Source organism: Rhipicephalus sanguineus, chromosome 6, assembly GCF_013339695.2.
Source record: "Rhipicephalus sanguineus isolate Rsan-2018 chromosome 6, BIME_Rsan_1.4, whole genome shotgun sequence".
In the NCBI taxonomy this organism is placed as follows: Eukaryota; Metazoa; Arthropoda; class Arachnida; order Ixodida; family Ixodidae; genus Rhipicephalus; species Rhipicephalus sanguineus.
Window position 1 is genome coordinate 101,553,266 of NC_051181.1, and position 27,310 is coordinate 101,580,575.

A 27,310-nucleotide genomic window follows, 5' to 3' on the forward strand; every position below is an offset into this window, starting at 1 on the left:
TGAGAAATGATTGCATAGAGAAATGTAGAGCGAACGAAGCACATTGAGTAGTGGTGTGCGGGGGAGGGGGCTGTGAAACCTCAGCGCCGCAAGCGCCCTCTGGTGTCCAGTGACGGAGGCATTCTCGGGTTCAAAATGAGGCGGAATAGAATTTAAAAAAAAAGGGGGGGGGTGGAGGGGAACGCTGAAAAGAAAAGCGATTTCTTGCTTCGCTTTACCCAAGTTCGCTCATCTTTTTATGCTTCCTCGACAGACCGCCTTCTTCGGTTTCTTTGTTAGTTCCCGTCGACATTAACGCCGATTTCTTTCTTTTTTTCTCTTTTCGCCTTTAATTAGAGCACAGTGACGGAGGGAATGCTGGAGTGGAACACATGTCGCTGCAGCAGCAGCAACAGCAGCAGCAGTAGCCGACGAGGCATGGTCGCCCGGGAAATCCGAGAAGGTCCTTTTAATTTCCGAACTTGCGTTTCACCACTGTCTGGGACGGGGCACCGCCTTCTCCTCATTCTGTCCGCCCATAAGCGCGTGCGTCCGTGTCGCGTTTCGCGAGGAATATTTATTTTGTTTTGTTGTTACGTCCCCTAATTCATTTCGTTATCTTATAGCTTTTTGTTTGTTTTTTTTCCCCTCGGGCGGCGGAAACAAATCAAAGGCCAACGACATTGCGTCAAAAAAGAAAAAAAAAACGCGTACCACGAACCAACATTACACAAGTTGAGACAAATATATATCGCAAAAGTACTCGCGGGGGGAGAGAGAGAGACGACGGGATACCAGATGAAAACTAAAGAAAAGACAAAATACTTGCTTTTACGCTTGTTCGTCCGGAGCAAAGCAAGGAGGTAATGGCGGTTATAGTCGTGGGTGGGCGTGTTTTTTTGAAGCTGTATCTCGCGTTACGCGTTGCATGGTGTCATGTAGTCTCCGGCGCATATGCAGGGAAACATGACCTCCTCTGGCGGTGCTTCTATCTTGCTCTTTCCCTGTCGCCGCACCTCTCTCTCTCTCTCTGTCTCACTATTTCTTTTCGTTGCCTACAGGCGCGCGATCCCCCATTCCCTTCGCCAAAGCGTTTCCAACGAAGCGCGCGCACCCAAGCTAACTAGTGTGTCAGCGCTAGTTCTCTCGCTTCGTCATTCCGCTTGCCTTCAACGCGTGGTGGAGTGGTTAAAACGGGATGTTCAAGCGAAAGCCTCGTTGATCCCTTTGAATTACCCTTTATGTAGCATGGATGAGCTGCAGAGTGTGACGTCACGAAGGCGCGGCGGCGCTGCTCTAACCTGCGACAATTTGTGGGGCGAGGAGGTGCATGAAAATGACCGAGATGAAATTTGCTTGAGAAAGCTGCAAAATGCAAAGGATTTGCGGGAACACGTCGCGAGGACTGAAGCAAGGATTCCCTTATTGGTATAGCCAAGGGGAAGATGGTGTTCGACTTTTTCTATCATCTAAATTTTTAAATTTTGCATATCTATACAAAATGATTCATTTGTTTTGAAAAAGGCTATATTTTCAAAATTATTACACGTACACACCTGAAAGACATATGAAAAGAACCACCAAGTTCCCACAGCCCAGTTCGTGACATTTTAAACGATGAACTTCCGCATCACTGGATTGGGCGTATTGGCGAGAATGGCCTATGGTTCCCCTGACCTCCCCTGATTGAACGTCCTGCGACTTCTTCCTGTGGGGTTACCTTAAGTACCTTGTCCACGTAGCCCCACTACCGCAGTCCTTAGTCTAGCTCAAAGAACGCATCAGAGCTGAAATGCAGACAACTGACAGGACTACGCTACAAAATGTATGGAATTAGCTCGATTATCGTCTGGATGAGTCACCAAAGGGGCACATATTGAACATTCGTACAAGGTGTATAAACTTGGTGAGTTGGTGGTTCTTTTCATATATATTTCATGCGTGTACGTGTAATATGTTTGAATATTGCCACGTGCGTTTCTTATTATCACTTTTGCTGTATTCGGTTTTCGCCCAAAAAGACTGTCAGCAACGCTCAGCGCAAACCGCGCCTCATTGTTCGAGAAGCTTCGCGATTATTGTAGATCGTTTTGTTAATTAAGATTGCGCGCAAGACGTGAACACTCGAGCTTATTTTAGAGCATGCGCGACAACCAGCGATAACGCTGGAATATTCGACGGCACATGTATAAATGTCGACGCGCTTCACCGCTTGTGAGTTGATCGACGGTCGACGCTCCGTTCCCCGCTATCAGTGTATTGCTGTAGTTTGACTTTCAGTTTCCCGGCCACAAGTTCGACCAAATAAAGAGTTTCATCTCGGGCCTGCTGACTGCTGCCTTCGTCGACGTCACGACCCCGTGACAATATATAGCGTTTCTCAAAACGAATGAATCATTTATGCTATATAGCCCTGGAGGTTGTACATACGTAAAAGTGAGAGAAACGAAGAAGGAAGTTAGGTTTCAAATGAGAAGGTTTCAAATGAGACTTTAGAATAGAGATCAAACGAAATGGGCGACTAGGGTCAGGATCTCCGTTGGGCACAATTGAAAAGGAGACAAAGCACAAGCTAGAAGTAGCCAAAAATAGCCATGCCACTTAATCTTAGCGCTAAATTTTGTAAACAAATAGAACGAAAGCGATATCTGTGAAATATGCTTTGTGTTATTGAACACACCATGCTTTTGAATTAGCAAGAAAACCCAATAAGGATCTCAGTTATTTCTTCATCTCCCTTGATATCGAAGCCACAAATGAGTCGCCGATGAATAAATTCATTAATACCATATCAGAGCTCCTGCACATTGGCTGTCGATAGTAGATATTGCTCTTGCCATAGTAACATTGAACATTTGATTAATAGAGCTGCCATAATACCTTTCCGGCGTCAAGTAGTGAAATCTGGCGAATAATGAACAGTACAACTAGATTTCGTTGCGGATCTCTGTTTCTGTCAAGTTCACACGAGAACGCTCATTGCGCAGCAGCATTAGAAACTTGCGTGAGCACAAGTGGAAGGCTGCACAGAGTTTCTCACAATAACCTTAAGAAACTCAATGGCGAGCAACGTGATAAGCGTGGTATAGAAGCGCGTTTGGCCAAATGCGTGCAATTCTGTCACTCTGTATAAGAGTGCTTTGATTTGGGCGAGTTTGTGCGACGTCTTCAAGTTAAACAGCACAAAATATGAAGACACAAGATCGGTTCTTGTGTGTGCGTGCTTTCTTGTGTCGTCGTATACTTCGTGATGTCTAACTTGCAATTGTCACTCCATTTTTGCAGTCGCGCCGCCTCGATGCACACCAGCCCGCTGGTCGGGGGACATCGCGCGTCAGACAACACGACACAAAAGCTAGATAACATTGGGTAGTCTTAGGAGTTTCTTGCTATTGTATCGGCATAAAGTAAGAGAATTGGCTACTACTACTAATAATAATAATTGTTGGAAAGACGATGATGACTTTTAAGGGCTCGTTTCTTAGTTAGACACAATATTAAATGAGAACTAACAGACAATAATGCCAAAGAAAGTATAGGGGATGTTGTTCGTTGTAATTAGGATAAAGTGTGAAGAAAGTAAAGTGGACGAAAAGATAACTTGCCGCCGGCAGGGACCATTGGTCCCTGCCGAGGGATTATTGGTCAGCTGCCAGCTCGTAAAAAGATCACGTGCTACGTGACGCCACAAGGCAGAAAAAGAGTGTTCCACACTCGCCGCCATGGCCGCGACAGGCGCTGACTAACACTCCTAGGTTTAAATGCTCATATACACCCCATAAAGTGGACGGGAGGATGATCGCCGCCCTAGCTCAGTGGTAGAGCATCGGACGCGTTATTCGAAGGTCGCAGGTTCGGCCCCTGCCGGCGGCAAGTTATCTTTTCGTCCACTTTACTTTCTTCACACTTTATCCTAATTACAACTAATAACATCTCCTATACTTTCTTTGGCATTATTGTCTGTTTAGTTATCATTTTATAATAATAATTGTTGGGGTTTAACGCCCCGAAATCACTATATGATTATGAGGGACGCCCGGGCTCCGGAAATTTTGACCATCTGTTGTTCTTCAACGTGCACCTAAATCTAAGTAACGGGCATCTATATCATTTTCGCCGCCATCGAAAATGTGGCCGCCGCGGCCGGGATTCGATCCCGCAAACTTCGGGTCTGCAGTGGAGCACCATAACGACTATAGACAATCGTGGCGGGTGGAAGTTGGCTACTAAATGAATCAAAATAGAAGTTTAAAGTAGCCGGAAAGAAGCCACGGAGCCAACCTAAAACTTTAGTCACAGGACGGGGTCGTAAAGTAGCCTATTTGGCGCAAAGTAACACCTACGGTAACCCTAACTAGAGCGCACAAATACCGGTACATAAAAACAAAACAAGAAATATTATGGACGCGGAAGGGGGGAAAAGATAAGCAATGTTGGCAACAAGGTACAGGGCAATTGCAGCGGATGGGGAAAAAAAAGAAAAAAAAACACGAATACTTACAAAGGTGACAAAAATAAATTATTATTATTATTATTATTATTATTATTATTATTATTATTATTATTATTATTATTATTATTATTATTATTATTATTATTATTATTATTATTATTATTATTATTATTGGATTTGCATACACAAAGGTACACAGGAGAAATAGGAAGGGAACAAGCTGACAACTTGTGCCCCCCCCCCCCCCCCCCACACACACACACTTGATACAACGCCTGCCTATTCTTTCGGGAGGAGAGAAGAGATAAAGGAAAGGAAGTTAGGATAAATGAAAGAGGAAAGAAATGAGAAAAGTAAAACAAATAACATAGACGGGGACAAAAGTAATTGGTAACACAGAAAAATGTCTACAAACGCGAGGCCAAATCAGTTTTGTTTACGAAAGTTAGCCGGGCTCGATGGGCCTGGACACTCCGGGACTTCGGAAAGGGCAATCCGTATCATACAAGACAGGGGGCGCTTTTGGCTATTTAAAACTAGAGTTACTGTATATGCTACCTTTAGGTAGCAGAGTTGCGCATCTGTCTTCCAGAGCCGCAAGCAACCATGCATTGCGGAGAAACTGACGCTCGGGCCAATTTTTTATTTCTCGACGCCACCGCTGCAGCGAATTGAATTAACACTAGTCATCGACAGCCAATGTTTATCGCCGGCCGTCGACATGCCAGACATGTTTATCGGCGACACGGTACGCATGTCTCCTGCAAAAACGGAGTGCGACTTCACCGCATAGCTGTGGTTGCTAGCCGGACCTATGCGCAACTCTGCTACCTAAAAGTAGCATATACAGTGACTCTATTTAAAACTAGAGTTGCTGTATATGCTACCTTTAGGTAGCAGAATTGCGCATAGGTCCGGCTAGCAACCACAGCTATGCGGTGAAGTCGCATTCCATTTTTGCAGGCGACATGCTTACCGTGTCGCCGATTAACCTGTCTGGCGTGTCGAAGACCAGCGATAAACATTGGCTGTCGATGGCTAGTGTTAAGTTCGCTGCAGTGGCGGCGTCGAGAAATACACAAATTGGCCCGAGCGTCAGCTTCTCTGCAATGCATGGCTGCTAGCGGCGTTTGAAAGACAGATGCGCAACTCTGCTACCTAAAGGTAGCATATACAGTAACTCTATTTAAAACAAAAGTGCAATACGGGTACAAATATTCATAGGATGACCCATGTGTATATGCAGCAGCTAAAATCCAGGAACTGCTCAAAGCATCGTAATGGAATGCCAGGATATTCGCCCATTCATGCTCAGCCCTGGAAGGCGACCACCTTTCAGAGGCTCTCGCTTTCAAAGCGAGTGGAAGTGTTCATTGGCGAGCTGTTTACATAAGCAGCTTAATTTAGAATATTGGTGAGAAAAAAAAAGAAAAAGAAAAGACGAAGAAGAAGAGGGAACGGAGGCGATTCATGGAACCGGAGTCGCTGCAGTCGCGGGTGACATAATAGAGATAGAGGTGTGTATGAAAACAGAAAAGCAAATAAATAAATAAATAAATAAATAAATAAATAAATAAATAAATAAATAAATAAATAAATAAATAAATAAATAAATAAATACGATCCTGTGCTGCAATACCGAAGACTACTCGGTCATCGAAAATAGAAAGAAAGAAAGAAAGAAAGAAAGAAAGAAAGAAAGAAAGAAAGAAAGAAAGAAAGAAAGAAAGAAAGAAAGAAAGAAAGAAAGAAAGAAAGAAAGAAAGAAAGAAAGAAAGAAAGAAATTCAAACGAGATGCAAATGAAAATCGTCAGCACGATCGTGTGGAAAACAGAAACTGGGGAGACCATGATGGCGAGATTTTTTCGCTCGTTTTTTTTTTTTTTTGGGGGGGGGGGGGGTTGAAGGCGAGATTAATGTGGCGGGTTCAACACAACAACTCAGCAAAAGCAAACTGTAGCTGAAATTGTCCATTGGTATATGGAGTCGGTCGGTGGACGCCTGGTTTGTTGAAGCCCATCTAACTCGATTCCCATTGCTGTACGATGGTGCACCGATAATTATCAACCGCGATTCGACCTCGAGCCTGTATAGCGACGAACTACGCCGCGCCAAACAATGAAGGCTGAGGCTGGAGACCAACTGGTGAAAGCCAGCCGAAAGAAATCAAGTGAACATATTTTCCGAGGGTGCTTCAGGTTCAAACAGGGCGGGAAAAACTGGCGCATTCATCCCCAAATTTTGTGAACGTATGGGTACCTTGAAACAAGTGTACGTTTCTCCGGATTTGAGCTAGATTGCCAAGCCTGGGGCACCGCCTGGCTTCAGTTTGGTGACTGAAACTTGCAACCTCAGGTCATTAATTGAAAAAGACATTCAGCAATTTACTCTGCGATGAAACGGCACGAAAATGGCACTAAGTCGAAGGAACAAACAACATAAGCGCTGACGAACAGCTGTGAGCTTCAAGGCACGCTTCTGCAGTAATTTAGTCATTGTTACTTAGGTCTGTTTTGACGCCATCAGCTACCGCGAAAAATGTTTGCAGACGACTAGCTCATCTGCCTCCACCTCGATGTCTTTTTATGATCAAAAGAAAATCCCTATATTGCTCCCAGAATACAAGATGTGCGATGAATTATATGAAGTTGGGGGGAGGGGGCCGGACTGTGCCCCCTTTCTTGGCGCAACCCCTGCCCTGAGGGGCAATGCCACTCAGGGAGTTATTGAGACCAAATAAACACTCTCACAACGAAGTGCTATAGGGAACTTCGACTTAATTCGTTATAACGTTATGAATGATCACTTCGTTGTAAAGGTACGTATGCGTACGAATTAGCGTTCGCTGTGTAGCCAGGACGTTAAGGCGTACGAGTATGTGCCGTTACAACGAAGCAAAACGTAAAAATTTTAGGGGGGGGGGGTGGGGGGTGGAAAGCTCACCCCCCCCCCCTCACTTCCCCCCGGCTATGCCACTGTACGGTATCCTTCGTTATACAGGTCTCTTCGTTATAGAGGCGTTCAACTACAGACTTCTCAAGCAGGCAACCAATCCGACGAAAAACATGGCAAGCAAACTCTCACATATTTTTGTTTTCTTTTTTCAGAAGATCCCGTGCGGCTTTCTAATTTACATTCGATCCCTCGGAGCATATTAATCACGAGATATTAAAGGCTTACCATCTTCTTTAGACATACAGACGCGTAGAAAGCAAAGGCGTGCTTCGAGACACCGAACACCGGAGACACGCAGCACGAGCTTACGGGATTTCCTGCGTTTCAGCCATGATTAATAGATTCCCGGCGTGCTCTCACCGGACATGTCTCGCATAGCACGCGAGAATACTTCTTCGTAGCAATAGCCACTCGCTTTTCTCTCGTCACTATAAGCTACACGTAAAATGATAACGAAGTACCTTACGGAACAATGTGCTTCACCTGCGTTATCCAGAGCTGTGTAACGCAGAACGCGCTCCATCGAATGGATATCCGGTTTCGCAGCTTGCCAATATGTGTGTGGGCGGACGGGCGATGTGCGCATCTATATGACTCTCGGCTCATTAGAGGGAATGGCATCCCTTCCATTGTGGCGAGCTTTCGTCCCGACGCCGCCGAGGTGTAGCATTGCACCCGACCGGTGCAAGTTTCGGGTTGCACTCGCGCGCGGGCTCTAATAGCTCCATTTGCCTAATTTGAACAACGCATATCCGCACAATTGGGTGACATTGCTTGGAAGCTGAAGTTCTTTTTTTTTTCTTTTTTCCTGAGTCTCTATGAAGAAACCTTTGGTCTCTTGCAGGGATCAGAGAGAACCCCCATCTCGCGAGCCCACCAACCTCTTAATCTTAAGCAGCTGCGTTACGGTAATTCTTGTGAGAAATCGAACACCCCTGGTTCCAAGAAAGTGAGTATATAATAACGTGCATATCACCAAGCCGTGCGTCTTGGTAATCGAGAGATTAGACGCAGGTTTCTCAGATGAAGCCAAACTTAAGCCTTGTGTTCCAAGGGAACCAGACCCTGGACAAGGGACAACAAATGCGCGCACATTAATTGTTGCAGTTTACCTGCATCTTCATGTGTTTGGTTGATGTCCATTTATTTCGTAATGTTCTCTACTGCATGTGACTTGGGGTAACTCCCATCACGAAAAACATATACCGGACAACCACAACATGATCTGTCGCGCCGCGGCCACCAGATAGATAGATAGATAGATAGATAGATAGATAGATAGATAGATAGATAGATAGATAGATAGATAGATAGATAGATAGATAGATAGATAGATAGATAGATAGATAGATAGATAGATAGATAGATAGATAGATAGATAGATAGATAGATAGATAGATAGATAGATAGATAGATAGATAGATAGATAGATAGATAGATAGATAGATAGATAGATAGATAGATAGATAGATAGATAGATAGATAGATAGATAGATAGATAGATAGATAGATAGATAGATAGATAGATAGATAGATAGATGACTGCGCCTCGTTTCGGATTCACGTCGCGGCAAGAGAGTGCTGTCACGTTATCACTACACACGCAGGAAATGAGCATAACCCGGACACGAAAACAAGAAAGGCAGGCTCTTTCCCATGGCCATATCACGCGCGTGTTCCGTGACAGCGGCAAGCGTCGCGCCTCGCCGGTCCATGCGCCATGCACCGCGGTGTCGGTTGCAGGATGCCGGCGGAGTCACGAGCACGGAGGCCGATTTTCTGCCATATAGAATGGCGCCGGAACGGCGACACCTCACACCCGCACCAGCGAGCATCGCGCGGCCCGCTGGCCTAGTGTGCTTCACAACGATCCTACAGCTGCGCGCTCTCCGATTGCGTCCAGATCGTTTAGCAGCGCCGAGCCGTTCTCGCGGTCCCCGACGGGGCGTCGCCATCTCTTCTATCCGCAAGCCCAGGCTCGTTATTCTAACACATATTTCCACGTCGCAGGTGCCAACACAGAGCTAGAACTGCTGCTTTCGTAGAAAAACGTTTTAAAAGCGGACATTCTACTGAGTTCATTGAAATATGTATGCTCAATGTATGTTTTATTAAGCGGAACAATATTGGAAAAAATGGTTCCGCGCGCTAATTGGAGCACATGTCGAACGAATGTCCTCCTCTTTCGGCACATCCTCTTATAACTATCAATAATACAGTTTTGATATCACTCCTAACATATTTCCACTTAACTTTCACTATGCTTATCTTCTTCCACTGATATTGCTCCAAAAACAAGCATAATACCAGAACATAAATACCAGACATCTTAAACGAATACCCAGGAATAACAAACCTACTGCAAAATAGAATCTCCCCAACACAATTTAAAAAGCAACTAAAAGAATTAATATTGCCTGAGTCTTAGGTTTTTGTGCTAAGCTATGTATTGATGTGTTGCAAAATATTGTATAATGTATATCGTACAACCTTTTTAAACAGATACTGCCACATGTGAACATCTGTTTGTTGCTTTGCATTTTTCTGTTATTTTGTCCTCTCAAAGCGAAAAGAGTAGTTTTCCTCATGGTTCTTCTGTGTTCTTGCAGTTATGTAAATTGTGAATGACGGATATCGCACTGCTGCAGCTGCTGCCTGGGTGACGTAGCCTAGTCAGGCACCTTTCGGGCCTTTTGCTGCGTCTACTAAGGCAATTGTAAATTGTCTTGAGTAAAGCTTGAATGAAAGAAAGTTGATCATTTTTGCAGAAATGTGCCGCTCGCTAACTGGAAGCCATATACAGCGAATGTTCTTAAACTTGCTTATTAGTGCCCTAACTTCACTCTTAATAGTATCCCACATACGTTGCACTGAGAAAATGGATCATCCTAATCCTGTTCTAAAAAGATGCAACCGCTGAGTGAGACATATTCGCAAAAGTAAGTTGCATTGCCTAGCGGAACCCACGTCAAAGGAATGTTCTTTGAACGAGAGTCGCAAAGTGGGCTTGATGGTAGATCATTAGAAGCAACTGGTTGCATCGCAAACTCGACACAAGGACAAAAGAAGGCACGAAGAATATACACACGCAACGCTACTAGCAACAGCAATCTTTATTTTTTCGGAGCTGACGACCCTATGTATACCACAAACGCAACAGTGAACGCAGACCACGTGGTGGTAAGAAGAAACATGCCTCGCGCATTCTCTACTGCTAAAATATCTTGAAAATAGCATAGATGAGTACGGCTGGGCTCAAGTTTTCTTCCAAAGCTGGCATCTCAGTTGACGATTTCCTTTGCCCGTTGAAATTTTACTTGACCTCGACTTTCATGCATTGGAACAAAACTGTGTTGTTGCAAAAAAGGGGTGTCTGTATAGGCTGATGTATCGCACCCGCGTTAGGTAACCTAGATTTAGCTGAACTTGACAGAGACTTGGCTTATCGTCTCGAGGGAACTAATGTACGAAAAGATGCGGACAGAGATTGCGGGCATATGAGAGTGTACGCTTCCTAAGTTGTAGAAAAGACGAAGAACCAAAAGGGCCGGCTGCCGGCGCCGCCATGATGTTCCTGCACCGGTGCTTTATGACGGGGGCGTAGCCAGAAAAAGTGCGCTTGCTCCCTGCTCCCTCTTCTCGAAAGTTAAGCATGAGCACTCGGAGAGGTGGGGAGACGAGCCGACGAACGGAGCCAAGCGAAGGAAAGAGCGAAACGCGCACGGGCCGCGTTTTGATTATCAAGCGCGCGTAACTACGCTAGCGTTAGCTGTAGACTCGTGAATAACTGCAACGTCACAACTACAGTTCGACCTCTGGGTGATTTAGGGGCCATTTAAACATACGCCTGGTCACGTGGTACCGCAGCGACGAGGCTCCGAGCAAGGGCAGCTGCGACGCCTCTCCGCAGGGGATCCCGTGGCGTGACATCTGTCCTGCCACACTTGCGCTCCCGCTGCTCAAGGTCATTGCGATGCGATGAATAACCTTGAGAGACATGGAGGCGTAGACCTTTTGCTCTGAAACAAAAAAAGTTACACTATCTCCCACTAAAGGGAACCATGTGGGAATGCGAAGCAGCGCTGGGTGTTCACTTGCGTTTCCATTGCTGTTCCATTTGTATGCTTCCGTGTATGTTTCGTTTGCGTGTGGAGTCATGTATATGTTGTGTACCGCTTATGTTACCCCTCAGCTCGATGTTTCCGTTGCGCTTCGGCTTCGAAAAAATAAATGGAAACAAAAAATCGAGCTGCAATGTTCCGATGTAATCTGCCATCAGACTCACACCAAGATAAGGCGAGATAAATTAATGGATGCAGTACACGACGCGCCAGCAACAAGCGTCTATACGTGTGCTTGTAAACCGCTTGCCTACAGACCGTTTGTCTAAAAATCGCTTGCTTGGATACTTCCCCATGAACTGTTTGCCTAAAAACCGTTTGTCAACCGTTTGTCCATCCATGTTGCGTGTCGCTTGAAATTGGCAAACGCGTCATACATTAATTGCGGGAGAAATCCAGCCGGTCACTCTGGATGACCGTATTCGAACTCGGCACAGCAAGTAAGAGTGTTTTTTGTTTTTGGTTTTTTTTCTGTAGGCGAATCTCACCGAGTGCGAGGAAGACGGAGAAGGCCAACGTTGCCATGGGAACCATTCGTGAAGACACGAGTAACCAAAGCCCCCGTGCTCTAATGCTCTAAAGGCTCGTTCACACCGGCGACTAGCAACGGTCGCGCCACTAAGTTAGTCGCAAATGGCCGCAAATGGCCCTTTTGGTCGCAAAGCGACTGCTGTCGCTCAGTCGCTCGCTGCTCGATTTTTCAGTCGCGCGACTGTAGTCGCAAACCTCTGAGCCAATCACATGCGCAGGAACAGGACGTCACCTTATTTTACGGGGCAATGGCAATACGAGCCAGAATGCGAGCAGACGTGAATTCTGTATGGTGACGGTTATAATTGGCACGCAGGTCGCTTTGAGTCGCTTTTTAACTTCCAGTCGCAAATGGTCGCGCGACCGTTGCTAGTCGCCGGTGTGAACGAGCCTTAAAGGACACTAAAGATAAATACATCAGATAAACTTCAGTTGTATTAGTAAACTGCCTTTCTTCAATAAAAAATTATATTATCAATAAAAGAAAGGGTTGGTGCGAAATAAGCATACACGAGAACGAAACGAATAGCGATGCGGCAGTGCTACTGACATTTGAATTTGTAAAACACACCCTCAACAAAATTTACATGCGAATCTTATTTGAAACTTCTTGCACTGTTTCAAAAACACCCAACGGACTCAAGCATATTTTGCGTAAAAATATAGCTAATACTTCACTAGAAAGTTTGAAGGAGGTAGCGTTCTGATCTGCACGTTCCCAGTTCCACAATCTCGAGCTTTGGGTTCACAGCTGTATTCCATAGCTCACGTCACTTGTACGTCCTTTCTGCAGGCAGGGTTGATCTGTTGGACATTCCTTTTCAGCGTGCCGCCATGTTTTGTTCAAAGTGAGTGAGTGAGTGAGTGAGTGAGTGAGTGAGTGAGTGAGTGAGTGAGTGAGTGAGTGAGTGAGTGAGTGAGTGAGTGAGTGAGTGAGTGAGTGAGTGAGTGAGTGAGTGAGTGAGTGAGTGAGTGAGTGAGTGAGTGAGTGAGTGAGTGAGTGAGTGAGTGAGTGAGTGAGTGAGTGAGTGAGTGAGTGAGTGAGTGAGTGAGTGAGTGAGTGAGTGAGTGAGTGAGTGAGTGAGTGAGTGAGTGAGTGAGTGAAACGACTTTATTAGGTCCGCAATGGACGCGAGTAAACTCAACGCCACCTGGCTATAGGCCCACTTGGGGACCATCAGGTTAAATCTTATGGCCCCCACGCGGGCCCTCTGGACGGCCAGGATTTGAGAGATCTGGTCCTGGGCCTTAATGAGTTCCTTGATTTCCTTTTGGGTCAAAGGGGGACCGACAGAGGCGCAGCCCCACAGGACATGCTCGAAGTCCGCATAACCACCACACAAGGGACAGTGCGGGCTTGGGAACCGTTCAGGGTACATTGTGTGCAGTGCCGCAGGGCTCGGGTAAGTGCTTGTTTGTAGCAGTCTGAGAGTGACATAGCGAGGGGTGTGGCAGAGGCAGTAGTCTTCTAGAGAGATAATGGTGCTTGCATATTTCGTTGTACGAGCAGAGAGGCTCGGGTCGCGTAGGAGATAACGCGTCAGTCAAACCTCGTGCATCCGAGTGCGCCTCCTCGTTGAGATTAAGCGAGGCACCCTCGATGTTTCTAAGGTGCGCATGAAACCAGACCAATGAGTTATTTTTGAGGTATTTGGCTTTTTGAATGATCTGTAGGACCTGGGGAGCCACCACGCCCATCTGAAAGGCCTTGATGGAGGATATTTTTGGAATAACTCTTTGGAAAGCTTGAAATGCATGTGACTTTTCACGTGGTCCTTCAATATGTTTTCTTCCTTTTCTCGCGCTATTTTAGCCAAATGTTTAGAGACATTCTTGGTTTTAGCTAACTTGGTTCTAGAAACGTTGGTTTTAGCGTCAGGAACGCTTCTGGTGCGTGATACTACAATACCTGAACGCCAACTTCTTCCTTTTCTTTTTACATTGACATATTTGTTTACTGTAACACCCGAAACTACTCAGGAGATTTCGTATACATTTGTACCAGTAAATATCGCATTTTTCAATTGTCAGCTAACAGCATTGATTCAATTAACCTTCTCCCTTTACTTAATAATTTTTCTTGAGCCTTTGTATCGCCCAACTCATGGCCGATCCACCAGAGTGCGTTGAACCATTTCTCCGAGGAACAGCCTTAAAGCGACGACGACGAAGAAGAAGGCGCGCGCGTGCACATCGTAGTGTTTCGAATGCACGCGCCTCGCGTGAAAACGTTCCTTCGTGCCGAAGCGTAGGCGACGACGTTCTACCGAGGTTCTTCTTCTACCACCGAGGAGCAAGCAAGCAAGTCATCACTTCCTCTTCAAGCCAACAGCGAGGTCCTCTCTCCCGGACTCCGGTCGGGTCCTACCGTTCCTGACGTGCAACCTGCCCGGAGGCCTCTCTATCGCCCATGAAGCCATCTGGACTGCAGACACGTAAGTTGACGTACGCAAGATAAATTGGAGGGGTTCTATGGCGTTCGACTCGGTGGATTTCTAGACCAGCCATGGATACTGCCCGGATATTGTCGAAATCCGCCATCTTGTCAACTCTGATTGGCCCAGAGGGCTGCTGCGGCCTCTGTGATTGACTTAAAATACCTCCATTAACGAAATTTCATAATATGGCGGAATTTGGCAGTGTCCACTGTTCAGAATAGGACGCCGGCTGTGACCAACTGATTCGCGCCCAAGGAGGAAGGGAAAATTGCTTAACAATGCGCATGACGTCAGACAGCTGGGCTCGGTTAAAACTACGCTCACCGTCACTTTTGCTGATCGGCGTAAAAATGCGTAGTCCTCTCTTCAGGCATGGCCACCGACCTTGGAGACTATGCTTGCAGGAAAATGACTTAGCAGCCGCATTACTTAATACGTCTAGCTTCGCTTAAAACCACGTTTTACATTCGCTTTTGCTGGTCTGCGCATAGTAGAGAGAGGGGATGCGAAATGGGCAGGAAGGTCAACAAGACCGTCTAATTTGCCACCCTGCTCGTCTGCTTAGGCGACGTAAAAAGTTTCTGAGGCGAGTCGATGGAAGAGTCAGAATGAGAGGGACGCTCACCTGAATACGCAGATGCGATTTAGCCTTTGTGGTACACGTAATAGGCGCGACTTTCCCGCGCATTCAAAAAACGGGAAAGGACAGCGAATAAGTTAAAACAAATATAAATTTCCCACAGGTATTCACCGCGTCCTGTCTCAAAGCACTTCGAACCTGTCAAAAATGCTTTTTTTCCCTTTAATTCTCACGTAGAAAACTCGAACGCAGTTGTGGAACTACATTCATTAGCGGTAGCATTCGCTCAGTTTGGCTCTGTAGCCTTTCGCTTCAGTGCCAAGAAAAGTTGTCCGCGACTGTAGCCGTCGCATGCCGGAGTGCCACGTGATCGGAGCGGAAACGTCACGTATTACATCAATAGAAATGCACGTCGTTGTCGAGTTTATGGGAGTAGGGATTACACCTGCAAAATAGTGAGAGCCGCGAAGAAGCGGCGTGGCTTAGGCTACTCGCCCTCCTTTAGACAAGGGAGAATCGACACTGGCAAAATAGCTATACTTATGCAGGCGAAACCTTTCCCTTCCATTCAAATTTTGGCGGTAGTCACGTGACTCTCCCAGGTCATGTGACTCTCCCAGGTCACGTGACTCTCCCGCACGTGACAGGCCACCGGGACGTTCCGTTCCGCTATTGCGCTCCTTAGGACATCGAAACACGCTGGTGGGACACATACCGTTGAGCAATACAAACAGAAACGTTGCAAGAGGGGTCCAGAAGAAATACGAGCCGTATTTAGTCAGAATTCGGGATATATAGCGCGTCGTAGAAGATTGCATAGCGTGCAGTGGATGTAGCCGACGTGTGACGGTGCGTGAGGTAATGTCAGGGTAAGGCAACTCATAACATAAGAACGACGAGTATTTGTTAATAGCGACGAACGGGTGCACTTAGCACGACTATACATATAAGAAAAGATTGCGTACTCAGTAATTGATAGCGTTGGCATGCCCTCGTTACACACGCAGCTCAGAAAACGTAAGCCTCTCACGCGTCTTTCTTGAGCGTATAATTATTCTGATCTTTCGATCGACCGACGGTAAAGTCAAAGAAAGCGTGAATATTATCTGTAGATTAACTGAAATGTAGAAATAAAGGTGTTTCGGTAGTGTTTACGAAAGGACACATTGTCACAGGAAGAACTTGAACGCAATTTTTTTTTCAAATATGCCTTTATGGTAGTAATGCTACTGGTAATAATGATATTTATGATCATCATACTATTATTTTAATGGTAAAAATGCTATGCGAAACTCGTGCATAGTTCGTCGTTCTTGAAAGCTGTGCACGCCGTATGTCGTAATGCTGAAAAAAAAATTGCGTTCTGTTTTTTCCTGAACTCGTTACTGGCCTCAACGACTCTAAGGTCCAACAGTTTTGTGGACTTCAGCGAATGAAAAAAAAAGTAATAAAACAACATCGGTAGCTGGTGCTGAACCCCTCCCCACATGGCATGCAAGAAGCTTTGCCGTTTACCCGGCGGATAGCAGCGTTACTACTGTGTACACTTTTCCTGGGTGTTTGAGTGCACATGAGCGAAAACCCAGCCCTCGGAGTGTTAACCAGTGCCACCCATGGTTATGGTGGGTAAACACCCTTTCGAACAAATTAGAAACCAACTAGGCATTCCCGTACATTTCCCTCGATTAAATGCATACACATTTGCTTCATCCTACTAATTATGCGAGACAAAATGCAAATTCTACCTCAGAAGTGCGTGAAACGTGGTGGGTGAGGTGCATTGACCCTGCCTCTGCAGCCACGTTCCTGGACAACGATGATGACCAGGACGACGACTCATCGGTGGGCAGCTCACCGTTCGACCAGGATGGTTTTCTGGACAGTTTGGACTCCATGGGCCATGCTCCCGGCGATGGTCAGCCATCGTCGTCAGCCACCGTCTCCGCCGCTGCCGAGGACCACCATTTCTCGCCGGATGGCGCAGCGACCGCGACGGCAGCAGCAGAAGAGGCGACACCACCGGATGATGTGGTACACGAAATATTAGAGCAGTGTGGAATTTTCACTAGCCCGTGAAGGTTGCTATTGGACAGGTGTACGGCGGTAAAAACACTTATAGCGACATCTCGTTGCGTATAGTTTTACCAGAGAGCACACAAAGCTCAGTTCAGTGACATCTTTGTTTGCTTCTTGTGCAAAAAAAAATGGTGGCGAAGAAGTCGTTAATGTGAAGTTATTTTCTGACTTTCCTTTGCCTTAAAAAGCCGCATTATGGAGGCAAGGGCGGTCACCACCGTGTAAAATCCCCACCCTTCTTATCACCGATACTGTCACGACTTGAATTTGAAAAAACAGACCAGCAAACTGCGCAATATACATTTCCAGTAAAACAAGGAGTTCAGCTTGCTTCCTTTACTGAGCGTTATACACAGGAAATATAGCCGAACGCTTTCGTAAGCTACGCACCTTGCCCACAATGAACATTCTTAGGACTCTTCGTCGTCACTTAACTGAGATATACCGGGTGTTCAAAGCTGAGCTTTATGGTTTTCTTAAATTTCAGCACTGTGAACAACGTGCAAACCACCTTTGCAGATAAGTTATGCATCCAGGGGGACACAGAGTGAGACAGTAATTATCGCTGTCAGCCACTCAATTAGCTAAGATTGAATAATTAACTCTCTAATGAGTGCAGCAAGCGGGCATCTTTGTATTGAAAAGTTGGAGGAAGTTCGCGTTTCTACACAGTTCCACTTGGAAGAATTCTTCTAGCATTTCTGTGCCCCGAGATATAGCAGTCATTGCTTGCTATCGTCAGCCGGCAGCAAAAGGGTAACCGTTATCATCCTTGCCTATGCCTTCGACCCGTTGTCAGATTAAACGCCGCACGCAACTGCCGCGGCACATCGGGGAGGAGCTTTGCGCCAGTGCTCACTTTCTTGCATGCGTAATCATGCAAAGTGGCAAGTGCACCGCTAACTTTCTTACAATAACATTTAAATTGTAGTTCCCAATTCCAGACTGCACGAAAAGGCAGCAAGACGAATCAGTCATTTAAAGCAGACTGCAGATCGCAAAGCGATACCAAGATTCAGAGCGGATGCGTGCACCTGTCCTGATATATAGAAGAAAGAGCAAAGATAAACAGAACCAGATAGATAGATAGATAGATAGATAGATAGATAGATAGATAGATAGATAGATAGATAGATAGATAGATAGATAGATAGATAGATAGATAGATAGATAGATAGATAGATAGATAGATAGATAGATAGATAGATAGATAGATAGATAGATAGATAGATAGATAGATAGATAGATCACATTTAAATGCGAAGCATTTCTTAGCGAACCTTTGGCACTCTGAACGTATCTATCTATCTATCTATCTATCTATCTATCTATCTGTCTAGCCGCCTACGTCTGGGTGCTCTTATGATCGCCTCCTTAACTTGGTGTAGACCAAAATTAGCATGGGAGGGTAAGAGGACTTGACGAATATGACTGTCGGGTCATGATATGAATACCGCGAAAATCCTGTCGCGTACGTCGTCAAACCCTTTCCTCCAGGCACGTGTGGCACATAACCGTTTACCACGGGCCGCGGTGTACCGGTATGCACTGCAGGTGATTGACAGTTTATATATACCCAGGAACGGCGAGAACAGACATTGGTAATTTAAATGCGAGAGTGTTAAGAAAAACCGGCATCGGCAGCGTTGGCCCGACGAATGGAAAGAATAAAGATTAGAATCCCAGCAGGAATCGAACCCAAGCATTCTGCGTGGCAGTCAGGTATTCTACCACACAGCCACGCTAGGTCTATAAACTGGTATGGAGAAACAGCTATGCAGGCATAACGTCGGTGCAACGTCAATTGTAGTTGTGGTGCTGGCTATCTAATTTTACAAGAAAGCAATAAGCACTACATATGTACTCCAACGATACAGGCGTCATGTCAGATTAACGTCTGTCGGTGCAGTGTTGGTTCCGCTTTTATAGCAGTCTCATAAACATTACACTTGTATTCCTATGACTCAGCAAGCTATATATTGAAGCAGTGCTAGACCTCGAAGGAATACATTAACGAAAGTTATGCATGATATTCACATGATTGCACTATGAAGTGCACTTAGTTTCGATAATACTGACGTATGTACTCTTTAAACGCCATTGTTGTCGACGTGCCTGGTAAGTCTACGATGTACACACAGCTGCTAAACTTACAAAAAACACGTCGATCCACCTCGTAACGCTTGGCTCAAAGCCATAAAAGACAGCATAGAAGTACTCGCTGACTGCTTCGCATGAAATCGATTCCCACAACTTGTGAGATCTGCCGGAATTTTTCGCTTACATGTGTGTTTCGCGCAGCCCACCGACCTCAGCATGGCAGGTCCTTCGGTGAGCAGTGGAGCGCAGCACGGCTACCAGCTGCGGTGGCGCATCCCGCGGCCCCCAAACGCATTCATGCTGTTTGCGCAGGAGAAGAGGCGACTGGTGGCTGCCGAGAATCCAAATGTACGTGCGGCGTTTCCTTTCTCTGAAAAGAGCCACACGCATAACGTGAGCGTTTACCTTAGCGCACTCGGGAGGTTCAGCTTGGAATTCGAAACATGTTTACTGCAAGTGAAACTTTGCTCGAAGAATTGAAGCTTTGCTGAAGAATTACGTTTCTTCAATCGTTTGGCTAATTCCTGTTGCAATATTTCGCTTCTTGCCAGTGGCAGCGCCAGAATTTTTTGTGCCGGGGGAGGCGGAAATTCTTCTGGGAGAGGCGGGGAGGTGGAACCTGCGGAATATTATACAAATTTGCTGTTGATTCCCTCGACAGAAGGGCTATCTTTTAACGCTGTAGCTGCATTGCATAACGCCAATTAAACCCATTTTTCACTAGTGTAGCCACGATGAAACGCTCCATGCTTATCTCTTCACGCCGTGGAAGCTTACAGGCCGGGGCGTCGCGTTGCTGAGCTCGAGGACGCGGGTTCGATTCTTGGCCATATTTTGATCGTGGCATAGTATGGCACGCCCGTGGTGGAGTACGAAGTACTCCACCACGGCGTGCTTCATTCTCATATCATGGTTTCGGCACGTAAAACCCAAGGGCTAATGTTGGCGTATCCTGCGCAGGAAAACAACCAGCGTGTGAGCAGCCGACTGGGCAAATTGTGGCGTTCCCTCAGCGCTGCCGATAAAGAACCTTATCAGCGCAAGGCGGCAGAAGCAGCTGCCGTCCACCGGAGGAGGTACCCAGGTACATTTTTGTTCACGCAGCACTTTGATGATTGTGATAATAATGATGATGGGTACATGAATTACAATATTGTTACATTCAGTAAGGACGAATACGTGGATAATAAGCTGTAGGTGCGTCAGAATTCATTCGGTCGGTCGGATTGGTCTTGTCTAGCCTTCTAGAGCAGAGGATGCAACTTGTTTCAGCATCTCGTTGGACGTCTTGTTTCAGCATTGGCGGTAATACCGTACCGTTCGGGCAGCGATATTACCGTCCCGCGCTAAATGTGGAATAACTCACCCTCATGCAGGTATCAGCCCGTCTGAAGTGCTTCAGTGCAGCACTAACTCTTTCAAATGCGTGCCCAGTGTTTTCTTTTTAACACGAAAGTGTTTTATGCCGGGGTCCACCACTTACATCCGTCACGGATATGACGTTGATAAAATGGACGCCAACGGGTGAGAAAGAAAAAAAACAAGAAAAAGATACCCCGCTGGGAATCGAACCCACGACGTTGCGGCCGCGACGGCAAGCGCCCGACGCCCTACCGCCTAAGCTTACACGGGAGATGCTAGACACGGCGCGAACGCGCCTTATATCTTTCACACATTCTCTTTCGCGGCAGGCGGAACGGGGCGGTGCCGCCGTCTGTGAGATGTGAAAAGAAGTAATGCTTCACATCGACACTTACTGGCGCTTACTCCGAGATTGCACGTGATATCGGAGGTCATGGTTAAAGCGTCTCGATACCAGAGAGGTAGACTGGCCGCGCTGGCGTCGCCGAGGCACCCTTGACGCAGTTACGTTCTTTGCCTTTGGCTTCGTGTTAGCGTGCGTCGGCTCATCGGAGTAGTGCAGCTTCCACGTGCACCAACGGGATTTCTCCGCCGCCGACTGCTTCGATTGCGAGAGCACCGACTAACAAAACTGCTGCAATATGCGTTGCAAAAAGGACGCGATTTCGACGGGCGAATGTCGTGCCTTGGTGGAGCGAGAGCAGCGCCTGCGAGACAGAGGCCAGCGGGACGCACGCGTTTGCGGCTCAGGCTACGAACCTCTACCTCCCGTGTTGCTGAAGCGCAGTGTGTGTTATGTATGCATGAGCACAGGCGTCGGTTACCCATTACTAGAAAGCGCACACCGTGCCGTTTCTCTCCTTAATTGTTTTTTTTTTTCATCTTACTAGCCGCATGAAGCTCGATGACGTGAATAAACACGGTTTCAAGACTGCGGTAGTAGCAGCACGTGTTGTACCCCAAGAAACTTCCGGTTTTTCATTTCAACACCGCAGCGGAAATCGTGTTTTTAAGTTATGTGAGTAAGGAAAGACCCTTTTTCTGCCTTCAGATAAAAGGAAGGCACATAAGTTAAGGACTAACTCTTGTAATGTTGGGTATAGATTAGAAGCATCTTTATTTGAAATATTTGGCTAGGCACAGGGTGAAAAGTGTTCAAAATCTGCGGTCTATACCCGGCAAGGCTTTTGTTCCCCGCCAATGCTACGCCAGTGCACGAAACCGGAAGCCGTCCAGGGTCTGTGTTTGTAAACAGCGAAACCGTCTACAGCGAGAACACCCGGCGCTTGTCAATCCGCAGACTACGTCTACAACCCTCGCGAGGCCCGCCGGCGCAAGGAGCAGGAGCGAAGGGCCAAAGCGATTGCCGGCAAAGTGAAGGAGGACACGTCGGCAGACCCAGAGCTGGAACCAACGCCGAGCACGTCTGCGGCCCAGGGTCCGAGCACGCCGGAATTCCAGCATCCTCCGCATCCTCCGCAATCGCCTCCGCCGCTGCCGCACCGCAACCGGCGACGCGCAACCGGTGCTGGCCGGGCCGGCGCTCCGGCCGACGGTCAGTCAACGCCAACGGGCAGGCCGACTGCTGCCGTAACGGCCACCGCATCCTGTCGACAGGCTGCACGGCCGTACAACGTAAGCAATTAATTTTAATTAATTAAGCAGTTTAGCGTCCCAAAACCACGATATGATTATGAGAGACGCCGTAGTGGAGGGCTCCGGAAATTTTGACCATCTGGTGTTTAACGTGCACCTAAATCTAAGCGCATGGGCCTGAAGCACTTTCGCCTCCATCGAAAATGCAGCCGCCGAGGCCGGGATTCGATCCCGCGACCTGCGGGTCAGCAGTCGAGCGCCATAACCACTAGACCACCGTGGCAGGTACAACGTAAGCATTATAACCTTTTGCGACACGCATTATGGTCTACTGTCTGTAAATGTGTGAAATTTATTTAATTTGATGTCGGCGTTACGGAGACCAAATTTAAAGCAAGTGAAATGTTAGAATAAATTACAGTGCAGTTTAAAGGAATTGACTGTAATTGCAACGTAAATAATTAACTAATCAACGTACAATCAGTCATGCTACATTTCTTCATAAACCGAATTCAACGGCCCACTCAAATTACGCACGATATCTTTCTGCTGGCAGCGAGCATTCCTGAAAAAACGTAAAAAAATGTTTCGATATTCCTGCCGAAACTCCCCACGTCCAATGTCTCGTTAAACACGTTACTGCCTTCACCAAAGCGATCGCGTGTGTCAAATTATATTAACCAGAAGTGATATAGCCAGAAGTGGCAACTATAATGCTTAAGTTTACCATTAGCTCTGTGTTTGTGGCCTCTTCCTTGCGACTAAAGCACAGAAGTGGCAAAAGGAATTCGCGCCTCCAAATGAGGACACCTTGTCGCAAAGGGATAACTACGTCAATTGAGAGGAGTACCCGCTGCCTGTTTAACGTCGTAGTCAAAAGCACTGTTTTAAAAGCGAAGCACAAAGCAGAAACACGGTCGGAGCAGCGCGGCCTATGCGCGATATATGATTGTTAAAAAAATTGGGTGACGACTCGATCACCGGAAAGATATAATGAAAACAATACTGCTGTTTTAAACAACGGATAGCCAACCTATGTCCGCATTAGTCAACGCTAAGCGAATTTAAACAATGCTGGTAATACGAGACTAAGTACGGTAGTTTAATTTGGTCAAATCTTGCCATACCTCTTTAAAGAATGTGGGTGAAATAAACAGAGGAAGACGACCTTCATCATTATTATTATTATTATTATTATTATTATTATTATTATTATTATTATTATTATTATTATTATTATTATTATTATTATTATTATTATTATTATTATTATTATTATTATTATTATTATTATTGGTGATGGTAGTAATAGAGGCTACTACTACTAGTACTGCTACTTCTAGTAGAGTGAGACAGATCGGTCGGCTCTTCACCCAACATAGGCCGTATGCATAGTGACGCCTCACTAGATTTCATTATTAAAATGGCCCCTAGGTTTCCAACTGACTAGAGGCTTACCGGCGCCCCGAAAAACTGAATGACGCACTATTGTTCCCTCGTCCTGCAGCCAAGTGATGGACGTCGCGCGTAAATCTGAAAATCGGTGGCCGAATTCGCAAAGCTTCCCTTAAGTGTTATTTGCCGGCTTTGACACCGATATGCCCAGCATCCAGATTGGCTAGAACACTTTTCTTGCCAACAATTCTAGCGTTAAAGTTAAGGCGCTTCTTGCGAATAAAGACACCGGATAGCTCGTGAAGCGGGCTTCTTCTTAGCAAACATCATATTGCGGAGAAGCCAGCTTTCAGCAACGCTAAGCCGCGCGTGCGTCGATTTTCAGCACTTTCACGCAACACTTCGCACAAATGCGAGCGTGAAATCCTACAGAGTCCAGAACGAGAACACGCGTGTTGCGCACCACCAGCCACGCGGCCGCACTCGGAATACAAAGCCCAAACGTCCTATTGTTTCCTCGTTTTCTCTGTGTACGCTCCTGGCGCTTAAGCCTTTTAGGCGCGACCTATGAAAAACTGTCCGCAAAGGCTTCAAACTTACGCATTATTTCAAGCCACTCGATACCCTATTGCATCAAAAATGTCGTCATACATTGATTTGGATCTTTTGTAGCAGTTAGTCTCAAGTAAATTACAATTACATAACTATTTATACTGAAGTCATTCATGTTCTGCTTTTGCATCGATAGAATCAAAACTCAGGCTCTAGAAATACACTACAATTTTGTTTTCGGTTATGGTCATTTCTAGAAAATAAAAATTATACTTTCGACGTGGCTTGCGGAAAGCGCCACGTCCAGTGTCTCGGCGAACAATGCAGTGCATTCAGCAAAGTGATCTTATTGCAACACTATGCTGCAAAATGAAGTTAAATGACGGCATATTTATTACGCAGAAGGCCAAATTCATCCAAGCGTCATTGCATTAAGGCGAAAGCCTTAGATGCATCATCAAACGCGAAAATTGACCGTCGGCGTCGGCGTGCCGCCTCGGTGGCGTCAACACAAGTTATGCAAGAATAATTACATGATGACATCACTACATGACGGGGTCATGATGACGTCACTATATGACGGGGTCATGGTGACGTAACTATATGACGTCATCATGACGTCACAGATCGCTGAAATTCGTGACGTCACATGATGCCGTCATCGCATACATTTCTCAATTGGTCAAAGGTGGGCCGATCCCGGACGCAGTGCCAACCAATGTGTGGTGCAGCTTTCATCATTTGCAGAGACCATTCGGCAGGGGGCGGGGGAGGATCAATGCATCGACTGAGAAAGAAATATGGCTGTTGTCTTCGAGTAGTGTTAGGCGAATGCATAAGGAACCATGCGAGTTTTCTTGTACGTACTTAACGACTTAGTCAACTAGCGAAAAGTTCTGTACGCAATTTTAGTAAAGTAACGTTACCGCACCAACCAATACAGCTGTCCCTACTTTACCAACTGCCTGATTATATTTACCCCGATTGATTGATTGATTGATTGATTGATTGATTGATTGATTGATTGATTGATTGATTGATTGATTGATTGATTGATTGATTGATTGATTGATTGATTGATTGATTGATTGATTGATTGATTTATTGATTGATTGATTGATTGATTGATTGATTGATTGATTTCGCGGTCAGGTTGAGCGATTCCCCAGTGCTTTGCCGCCGTCACTGCGCGGGGTGGCCAGAGCAAGGACTGTGAGCTCCACCCAGTCCCCGGCCAGTTACCCACTGAGCCAGCCGAGCCCGCTGGTTGCTTGCAGCAGAGACTGCGCCGCCGTGCGTGAGTACACGACCACTCGCTGTGAACTCGAAATTGGTTGCGGCCACGCTGCGTAGAATTGCATATCATTGCATTGCTTTTGTCAAGGAGTTTTCAAGTATGGAGACGAAGGTAAACAATTATTCCGATTTTTCTTGACATGAAACACTGTCTCTTCATGCAAGGGCCGCCCGTCCTCGCTCTCTTCGGTGGGCGGGGCGCCTGCTGTTTGACCTAAAACAAAAGATAGCACGCTATTGGCCAATAGCCGACATAACTCAAGAAGGGCGTTTGGATTCGCTTCTTGCCACGGGGTGCCAACGCGTGGCGGCGACGCACTCCACAGTGTGCTGACATTACACAGTAGCCACACTCGTACACACGGACCACAGCGGGAGAGAGCAACCGAGTTTCATCACGCGCGCCCCAGATCATGGCGTGCGCTGACGTAACTTCGTTACCCCCTGCTATCGCTCCCTCTGTGGCTTCCAGCGCTCTCGTCGGGACTAAAGAGAGAAATCATTTACAGCGTGGGACAAATGCCTGTAACTCCGCTCGTTCTTGACGCATTCCAGAAATTTTTACGGCAATTGATTCGCGAGGCAACAGACTCCGATACTGGAGCCATTCGATGATTATTTGAAAGAGTGGTTCAGGGCCCACCCAAGACAAATAAATTGGGCTGGGCAGGCAATGTAACGTGTAGGATGGATATTCAATGATTTATTGGTTCTCTCTATATTTGCGTAGTATTTATACTATCCGATAAAAGTGCTTGCAGTTCGAGCGGGAACCAATGTGAGTGCCAGGAGAAGGAAAGCGCAGTCGGGGATCGCAGAGAAATTGTTTCCAGGCATAACACACAGAGGCAAGTTGTCGTAGTAGTTAGTATGCTTATTTGTTGTTGCTTATTATGTGGTAGGTGGTGGTTAAAACGCGTTCTTGGGCTAGGTGGTGCATGGTCTGATAAAAACCTGTAGGCACAAAGAAACAAGGACAATAAACGACAGGACTGGTGGTGGTACGTTCTGGTAGTAACGGTGGTAGTTAACAGTTGTCCAATAGATGGGAGGCCGTGTTAGTAACACTGTAGTTGCGTAGCTCGAATATGGATTTCTCCGTGTCTCCGCAGCTCTTCCGCAAGTGAACGGCCCTGGCCTGCCACAGGCAGCCGATGGGAGCGCCCGGCAAATCGGATGGTTCTTCGACCCCACCCAGCAGGCCGCCGCTGCTCACATGACAGTCGGAGTAGCCGCGGCACGTGAGTGCCCTGGCGTTATGACGCTGCGACTTTGCGACGCCTTCACCTACCCCTCTCCTCCTTCACTCTTTTACAGCGACAGCTGTTATGAGATCACAACAGCCGATTTTGGTGCTGTAGTTGTCCGCCGCCGCCGGTGTCCGTAACCAATATCGCGCGAAATAATAAGAAAAAAAATGAGAAAAATATCTCGGATTGGAGGGATTTGAGCCAGAGCCCTCTGCGTGGCAGCCGAGTAATCTACCACACAGCCACGCCGGTGTTTGAAACTGCTCCATGGCGCCACGTCGGGCAAGGAATTGCGTTAGCATATGTAATATAGCGTGGTAGACGAGTAAAACAACAACCAGGCTCCACACAATGAGAAGTGCGCAACGAGTGCGTGGTTTAAAGCTTCCCACCCACTACAATGTGCTCAACCATAATTCTTCGTCGTCATCAGGCGCAGCATCAAAGTACATAACACAGATGTGTAGCGGGTACCTCGCTTATCTGCAGAAAGACAAATGATGGCGTAGCGGGTGCTTCCCTACTTCACAAAAAAATATGATTTATGGCGTAGTGGGTACCTTGCAAGTGTACTTGTAATAGTTGTCCCAAGACAGTTTACAACAAGCTCTAGAAAGGCCGTTCT

The 27,310-nt window shown here is 46.5% G+C and overlaps 1 protein-coding gene across 1 annotated transcript; it reads left to right on the plus strand.

Annotated features, from left to right (window-relative positions):
- The first annotated feature begins 371 nt into the window (after positions 1-371).
- On the plus strand, positions 372-26,562 carry LOC119397440 (transcription factor SOX-8). Its single transcript, XM_049416562.1, has 7 exons — positions 372-403; positions 11,987-12,057; positions 16,857-17,089; positions 19,436-19,582; positions 20,195-20,318; positions 21,897-22,231; positions 26,548-26,562. The coding sequence occupies exons 1-7, from the start codon at positions 372-374 to the stop codon at positions 26,560-26,562; spliced, it is 957 nt and encodes a 318-aa protein (XP_049272519.1).
- The last annotated feature ends 748 nt before the right edge of the window (positions 26,563-27,310 follow it).